The sequence below is a fragment of the Sander lucioperca genome, chromosome 12 (assembly GCF_008315115.2).
Source record: "Sander lucioperca isolate FBNREF2018 chromosome 12, SLUC_FBN_1.2, whole genome shotgun sequence".
In the NCBI taxonomy this organism is placed as follows: domain Eukaryota; kingdom Metazoa; phylum Chordata; class Actinopteri; order Perciformes; family Percidae; genus Sander; species Sander lucioperca.
This window is the reverse complement of record NC_050184.1, coordinates 8,278,278-8,287,003: the sequence shown is the minus strand read 5'-3', so window position 1 is coordinate 8,287,003 and position 8,726 is coordinate 8,278,278. Positions and strand designations below refer to the sequence as shown.

The 8,726-nt window shown below is 38.8% G+C and overlaps 2 protein-coding genes across 2 annotated transcripts in view; one reads left to right on the top strand and one right to left on the bottom strand.

Annotated features, from left to right (window-relative positions):
- Positions 1–945: 945 nt before the first annotated feature.
- On the top strand, positions 946–8,348 carry LOC116040926. The gene is made up of 6 exons (XM_031286661.2): positions 946–2,670; positions 2,838–2,904; positions 6,699–6,888; positions 7,548–7,640; positions 7,900–7,983; positions 8,194–8,348. The coding sequence occupies exons 1-6, from the start codon at positions 2,636–2,638 to the stop codon at positions 8,346–8,348; spliced, it is 624 nt and encodes a 207-aa protein (XP_031142521.1). The 5' UTR covers positions 946–2,635.
- Positions 8,141–8,726, bottom strand: part of prdm16 (PR domain containing 16) — a 187,674-nt gene continuing 187,088 nt past the window's right edge. Inside the window, exon 18 of the mRNA XM_036008261.1 lies at positions 8,141–8,191. The gene's annotated coding sequence lies outside the window, so the exon portion shown is untranslated. The remainder of the gene's footprint in view (positions 8,192–8,726) is intronic.

The window sequence follows — 8,726 nt, the reverse complement described above, 5'->3', positions numbered from 1 at the left end:
AAGAAAAGATAGATAGATAGGCCTAGATAGATAGATAGGAAGGCAATAACTTCCTTAGTAAAGTCAATATATAAAATAAAAATGGAACAAATAAACAAAGATATAAAATGTGCCAATGAAGATTATTGCTCAGATAAAAAGATAAAAGATGTCAATAATGAATACCACACATAGTCCTTGAAGGATTATTGCACAGTCCAGTGGGTAAGGTAAGGGTAGTGGATATGGAGAGAGACAACCAGCAGCCTTGGTCATGAGCCCCCTCTTTTGGCTAAAGCGTTGTAGAGCCTGATGTGAGTCCAGTGAGTCCAGCCTCCTGCCCAGCACTGAGCCGTGTCCTTCATGTGATGTGTAGTTTTTGGACAACAGTGGAGCACAGAAGAATAAGCCAGGCTTTGGCTACAGAGACAATGCTTGGTAATTCAATCGATTACTTCTTGATTTTAGTCTTTCATGGGATTTATTGACAAAAAGAAAACATGGAATATAAGATGAACATAGAATATCCTAATGCTGATTTTTCAAACTCAAATAGTTAAAACATTCACAATGTGAAAAAGTGATACAAAATAATTTTGTCAGGTAAACATTAAGCAAATTCTTTCTCCATTATAACTTGGTTGCTTCTTTTCATGTCCACCAGATTTGTCTTCTTCAGCTCAAGTTCTCATTGAATGTAATATTTTCCTTTTAATTTAGTTTTACCTGTGTATTCAAATATTTTCATTTTTCACTTCCTCCTTTGTAGACGTGGTCCCCAAAGCTAGCAGTCTGCCTCTTTGCTATTCTTTAAGTGAAGTGTGGCAGTAAGTGTGTGTCCCCTGGCTTTTATATCTAATACATTAACGTATTGAGTTACAACTTACAATCAGTATGTATAGACATCCCTAATAAAACAAATTAACAAACACACACACACACACACACACACACACACACACGAAACACAGTTTGAGTCTTCTCATTTATTATAAGCTTGTATTGCACTCCATGTATGTGAACAAGCACTCATTTTAATTTCAGATTTGGCCCTTTCTATATTTGCTGTTTTCTGCAGTCAGTGTCCCCATTAAAACAAATGGTCATTACCACATTCAAAAATCTTGAACTGAATTGTCATGAAACTACCGCATTAAATGGTAAATGGACTGCATTTATATAGCACCTTCCTACCTTACCGGACAAAGCACTTTACAATTTGCCTTAATTCATTCACACACACATTCATACACTGATGGTGGCGGAACTGCAAGGCGCTAGCCCGCCAGTCATGAGCAGTTGGTGGTTCAGTGCCTTGCTCAAGGACACTTCGACATGCGGACAGGAGGGGCCGCGGCTCGAACCGCCAACCTTGTGATTATTCATTATGTTGTAAAAACCTACTGTATGTGTTGTCCATATTACTAAAACAGCATCAGTAAACCCACCTAAAACAAATAGGACATGGGCAGTTGGGTTGTCTTTGGGTCCTTGGATCTTTCTTGGAGCTGTAGAATTTCCAGTATTTAGTGACATGTTTAGTGACATGTTTAAGACCAGCCTGTGTTCATGATAGGGTTCCAAGACCTTATCACCAGAGGGCAGCAATGTAGCTGAGAAGGCTACCTGTTTAACTAATAAGCCACAAAGTGTTGAAACCCTCCACCTTCCTCTCTAAATACTGTGCTGTTTTAGAGTGGTTTGCAGAGTTTAGCAGAGCATACTGCCAGTACGAGTCATCAATCTCATAATGCTCTTACTTTTAAATGTGGCATGAAAGTGGGCACACTATTCACTGACATCATGGTGTAGGATGAGGTAGAGCATTGTGAGGACAGTGAGGACAGTTGACACACTTATGAGCCAGTTTGGGGTGAAGGACAAGGGCTTCTCTCCAGGGGCGGTTAAAGCAGGTAGACAGTTACTACAACCAGAGACATCTCTGAGTTTAGTCAGGGGCAGACTGACCTTGGCAGTACTCATTTGACCCAAATAAAACTGACACCGGGGATGCTAAGCCCGTTATGATGCACTTACAAGAGGTGGCCGCCAAATTCTTGCGAGTGGTGTAATTTCTCCTTCCTGTCCATGGGCACTTCCTAACCAAGAAGCGCACACTATTGCTAAAGTTCTGACTGGGAAATGGGTGTTTTGCTTTGGGCTATCACATAGTATCCAAGGTCCTAATTTGTAAACTGAGAATTGTTTAGGCTTCTACATATTTATAAATCTCGGACATCCCCTTACCACCCCCAGTCAGATGGAAGGAAATGAACGGGGGTGAATTTAATACAACAGGCTCCCCTGGTGGAAGCTCTTGTTACGAACTGTTTAAGAGGTTGTGGTGCAAGATTGCAAATTATCTTTTATACTTAACCAATATAAGTTGGTTCCATTCAAGTCACACAAAAATGCTTTTTAACTTTATTGCAATGGTTGGGCTTTTTATACTGCTATGTGTAATGCTCACATATGCAGAGTATGCATTGATTACTATTTGTCTGTGTAAGGTTAAGTAGCTAACCTTCCAGTAGTGAAGATCACATAAACTGCACACATGACCGCCACCAGTGCCAGTGGATGTTTTTGTGTTATTGTTTTGTTTCTCTTCCAAGGCCAGACTTTATAACTGTGCTGGATTTATTGAGGACAAACCATGTTTCTTTATGACTCATCTAACTTGGGTTTCTGGTAAGTCTTTGCTTTATCAGCCAATTAACAAACTCAGGGAGGTCACTATATCTGACTGTCTCATTAATGTTTGAACCGGTAGAGATGGTAATCTTTTGTTTACTTCTTCAATGACTTGTTTTTATATCAAGTTGTTGTTTTATTTATATTTAGTTTTTAAATTTCAGTGAGGATGACAATCACATCTATCTAGTACTGTTTGTCTTAGAACCTGTCAGCATTATCAACCATGAGGTGATTTAAAACAATTATTTAAAATGTTGATACTCCGCATTGTAGTAATTCAAATGTAATTGCAACTCTTTGAATTTTAGTAAACTGTTGTTGGATTGGGAGCTACATTCCAACATACAGTACAGTTACTGATAGATCATTCATGTTTGCGTGCTGTGTTTTCTAGATGACATGCTCCAAGTAATAATTATTATCAAACAGATCTCCTGCACGTGTTTCTGATGAACATTTCTGGTAATGATTGATCAGCATAAAACACTATTTAAGGCTGAGATTAACACAGAAACTTCAAAGTAGAACTGAATAGACTGCAGAGAATGATGGAGATGACAATGTGTTTTCTACTGTTGCTGCTGATCTGCTCTCTCTCCACGGCTCAGCTACAGACAGAGTCTGACAATGAAATTATTCCACATGGAAATCAAGCTGGAACCCAGAGAAAAGAACCAACGAATGCCTCTGTCCACCAACAGACCTGCACACAAGACATCCATGCTGTGCTGAGAGAGATGAGCGCCTCATTGGCTGAACAGAGGTTACATTCACTGACAGAAACCCTGTCCCTCATGTTTTTTCATTGCACCAGTGAGAGGAGCCTACCACTTTGAGTTCTACATAGGTGCACATGGACATAATTGACATGGTTCAGGCGCTATGCTGGTCAAGAATGGAGAGCATATTTTTAATGCATATGAGCATCAGCCATCCGGTTATGGCTCTTCTGCTAATGGCGCCACGCTGCTTCTAGAGGTCGGAGATGTTGTGTTTCTGCGTCAGTGGGTTAACTCAAGAATATTTGACAATGAAGATCACCACAGCACATTCAGTGGTCATCTGCTTTTTACCATGTGAAAGAGAAACAGTCCTTTTCTTCAGCTGTATGACAACTGTGCACACACGGCAGCAGTTTATCAATACTGTTGGTTAAAATGTCATTCATTTTTTCCTTTATATGAAAGCTGACACAACACTGCACAACCACAATAACAATAATCTTGTTGAAAAAAGTTCATGAATGTTTCCTCTGTGTCTCCGTCTGGATTTGCATCACAATACACAGTGATAGACAGTGAGGGAATACTTGTGCTTGCTTTTCAACATTAGAGCAACGAACTAAACTAATTCATGAGAAAATTGTGTAACATTCTAAAATACCATGATTTATCTCACTATGTTAAGAAACACTAAACAAAATCCTGTATCATCACCTGGATCCAGATAAACACCAGAAACTTACTTGCTCGTCGGACCAAAGCTTCCAACCAAACCACCTCACTTTTACTGTCTGATTGTTTTATTTTTTTACTTTTTCTTTAGAAACGTGAATGGTCTTTAATGTGAGAAGGAAATTCCCTTTGTTTCTTCATATGCATGATAGCAGTGTTTTTTTATGTTTAAGTATCTTGACATACAGGAGTACTGCATCAGTACCAGCAAGTTAAGGTCTCATTTACAGTATTTATCCTGAAAGTTGGATGACAAAGCTTTGCAGCAACAATAATTTGTACATATTAAATACATTGTATTGTTTTCATGTTCTCTTACATTTGAATAAAAGCATAAATATATCACTGCAGTACTTTCTGTGGACTTTTTTTAACACATGGTTTATTAAGTTTAAAAAATCATCTTATTTTTGCAGAAAAACGCATAAATGTGTCACATCTGTTTGGAAATAAGAAATGTTAGATTAAACAATTGTATTTTTAAGGTGGAACAATGATTAAAAAAAACATTTTTAGAATTTATTTAACCAAGAAAAGTCTCATTGAGATTAAAAATCTCCTTTACAAGAGTGTCCTGACTAAGACAGCAGCAGCACATTAAACACAGTTTCAGACAACAAATAACAGTTACAGACTATAACATTTCAGATCACAGCATGATTATACCAAAAAATAAGACTCAGGTCATCTTGTTCTACATAATATAGGGGCAACTATCTCAGTCAAAGAATTTACAAACTGATGGTATGTTCCTCCAACTCCTTCAATTTACTTTTGAAAACATTTAAAGAATCAGTCTGCAGCAAATTCCAAGCGGCAGGAGCAGAATACCTACAGTAAAAGCCCTTTTTCCCCATTTCAAGATAGATGTTGGGGACTGATATCAAGAGTGAGTCTTGGGAATATGTCACAGAGCGGAAACGGTAGCTTCCAATTTTTTAAAGATGGATACATGTACATAGATATGAAGAAAGCAAATTAATAATAACCTTATAAATAAGGACATTAATTATATGGAGAGACAGAGCAGGCCTCATCAACCCTAGCGGGGAACAATGGTGATTTACATTGAACGTCAATTATACAGTAAGAAAGAGTGAAGGCATTGAGAAGATGCATGCATATTTAAAACATAACACGCTAACCCAACTAACTGACTAACTGCCCCACTGAAAAAACAAACATTTTGTTTTGGGAGAAGCTTGTTCATGTCAGTAAGGAAAAATTAAGCTGTGGTGAAGATCACATAAACTGTCTCATAACTGCTGCTACCTGCCAGTGGATGTTTTTGTGACATTGTGTTTTTGCTCTTCAAAAGTCAGACTTTATGACGTATTACTTTATGTGCTGGATTTACTGAGGATGCAAAGAGAGAACAATGTTCTTTATGACTCATCTATCTGGTAAGTCTTCACTTATCTCAGCCAATTAACAACCTCAGAGAGGTCACTAAATCTCATTAATGTTTGAGCAGGTACAGATGATAATCTTCATTTACTTCTTCAATGACTTGTTTTTATATCAAGTTGACCAATTCAGATTTATTTTTTTCAAATTTCAATGAGGTTGAGAATCACATCTATGTAGTACTGCTTGTCTTAGATCCTGTCAGTATTATCAGCCATGATGTGATTTTAACACTACAAAGTAAGAATCAATATTAAAATACACTTTTTGAATTTTAGTAAGCCACAAGACATCCATACTGTGCTGAGAGAGACAGACTCGTTGGCTGAACAGAGGGTGGAGATGAGACACTTACAGAGAGATAATGAAGGTACAGTAGTATGTGAGATAGTGAGGGAAGTAATAGTAATAGGAACCAATTTTGGTCATAAACCAAACCGCTAATCAAGATGTTGTCCTGATGATGAAACTGTAAAGAGCCACAGCATCTGGGGTCAAAGCCCAAACAGCAAGCACCGGGTCTTTAATCTTCCAGGCAGCTGGCTGGTGTTGATTGTCTGTAGGCCACTGCTGATCTCCTTCTGCAGTTGTTACACCTGGTCTTTGTCCTTCAGGCTTTCATCGTACCACCTTTCAAAACTTTTGACAGGCTGCTCGAAATACTGTTGGGATTGGGTCACCTCCAATGATGATGATCTTGAGTGGTTTTATCTTCATACTGGCCTGATGTTCTTTTTCAGTTTTATGAGTGGTGCATGGAGCGGGGACAGTCAGAGTTGTAATGTCGTCCATGTAAACTCTGAGAGGATGGAGGCGCAGACCAGAGTCAACCCACCGTCCTCCCACAGCCCATTTTAAGGCTTGCATGGCCGCTATCATGAATGCCAGTGGTGAGATAATGCATCCAGCCATGATGCCTGCTTCCAGGCACTGCCATGAGCTGGTAAACTCAGAGGTAGTAAAGCAGAGCTGCAGGTTCTAGGATTTAACCAGGGATGTAATGGTGTCTGGTATGTGGAAGAAGCTGAAGGCAGACCAAAGGAGTTAATGGGGAACTAAACCAAACGCATTGGCGAGGTCCAGTTGCAGTAGCAGAGAATGATGGAGATGACAATGTGTTTTCCACTGTTGCTGCTGATATGCTCTCTCTCCACGGCTCAGCTTCAGACAGAGTCTGACAACAGAATTATTCCACATGGAAATCAAGCTGGATCCCAGGGAAAAGAACCAACGAATGCCTCTGTCCACCAACAGACCTGCACACAAGACATCCATGCTGTGCTGAGAGAGATGAGCGCCTCATTGGCTGAACAGAGGGTGGAGATGAGACACTTACAGAGAGAGAATGAAGGTAAGGTAATATGTGAGGTAGTGAGGGAAGTAATAGCAATAGGAACCAATTTTGGTCATAAACCAAATCATTGGACTAACCAAGAAGTTGTCCTGATGATGGCCTAGATTAAATTTTACGGGATCACAGAAATGTTACAATTCATCCTGAGAACATGAATGTTTGTACCAAATTGCATGACAATCAACTAGTTGTTTAGATATTTTAATTGAAAAGACAATTAAAACCCAAATGTCAACGTCATTGTGGAATTGATTGAGATTTTGATCTGATGATGACAGTAGATGAAATGTCAGAGGATCAGCAAAGTTATTACAATCCATCCTGTGGGGAAGATAAATGTCCATTGTAGTAATCTATCTAATAGTTGTAACAACATTTCCAATAACTAAAAATTGCCTGTTGGTGGCAGTAAAGTCCTGAGAATGTATTCTCTGGGGACAACAAATGTCTGTACTGACAGAATAAACGGCATTCCCATACCTAGCGTCAAGCAGCCAACGTAAAAAATAGTAACTCAACAATTTACTATAGCTTTTGTGTTGTTTGTTGAATCAAAGAGTATTTTCTTTTACTCCGTTGTATTGCCGCAATTTCCAAGGAAATGATGGTGCAGTTAAATAAAAACTAACATACAGGCTTTTATTAATTTATTCAAGCACAAGCAGCTAAGCTGAATGAACTGGAGTTACAGAAGACTGAGCTGGAGAGGCAGAAGACTGAGGTGGACAAGCTAAAACAACAAATTCAAGGTACTTTGTGGAGAACATCATGGCTCTAAGTGACTTAAAATGGTGTATCATAAACTCAAATAAAAAACTAAAATTACATGAAATTTATTATAATATACTGGTCAATATTCATGAGTCATAAAAAACCAAGCTCTATTATAAATATTTTTTTTGACATAATATCTAAATGTACAATGGCCAAAGCAAATCTTGATGAAGACAGTGTTGATGATGTTGGGATGTTTTCATCAGACACAGTAATGATGCCACTGTTTTGCAGCACAAGCAGCAGAGCTGATCACTGTGAAAGCCAGGTCAAATGTCACAGAAATCCAGGTGGAGGCTCTAAAGAGAGATGGAGAAGGTAAGACTCAACTAAATTGTTATTCCAATATTTAAAGAGCTTCATTTTAAAGATATGTAAACATACATAAAATGATGGATAACACAAAAATACAGAAAAGGCTGGTGACATTGCTGTATCTACAGTAAGTTTAGAACATTGATATTGCTCACCCTCTGTCTCTCTCGCTCTCTCTCTCTCTCTCTCTCTCTCTCTCTCTCTCTCTCTCAGTCAAACAGGTGGCTTTCTCAGCCTCTCTGTTGGCTTCAGGCTCAGGAACTCTCGGACCATTTAACACACACACTCCTCTTACCTTCAGATATGTCATCACAAACATTGGCAATGCCTACAACTCACACACAGGTACTAAAATTCTCAAATTTTAATTAGGGCAGGAGCACCGACAGTGGCAAAGGCCCTATTGAAACTGAAGGAATTATTATTTTCTGCAAATGAATCGCCTTTTTGAGGGGCTTAACATACTCACATCAATTCTGTTGAAAATGTACGTATTTTAAAGGTTTCGGGAATAGGCGCACAGAAATGGCTCGCTAGCGGCCCCTACAAAATTAAAAGAAGTGAGCCCCTGCAGTACGTTTAACGTAGATTCACGAAACTTGGTACACATATGAAGCATGTCAAGACGTACAAAAGACGTCATTGGAGCCATACCCTAAACCCGACAGGAAGTCTGCCATTTTGAATTGAAAGTTCAGAATTAGTGCAATTTTGGCCATTTCCACGTCGTACTTTAACGAACTCCT

Excerpts from the sequence above, each read along its gene's own strand:
- LOC116040926 (XM_031286661.2), top strand. The coding sequence starts at position 2,636 with ATGTTTCTTTATGACTCATCTAACTTGGGTTTCTG. Across the intron at positions 2,671-2,837 it reads TCATCTAACTTGGGTTTCTG|TGAGGATGACAATCACATCT; the intron begins GTAAGTCTTTGC and ends TTTAAATTTCAG. Across the intron at positions 7,641-7,899 it reads GCTAAAACAACAAATTCAAG|CACAAGCAGCAGAGCTGATC; the intron begins GTACTTTGTGGA and ends ACTGTTTTGCAG.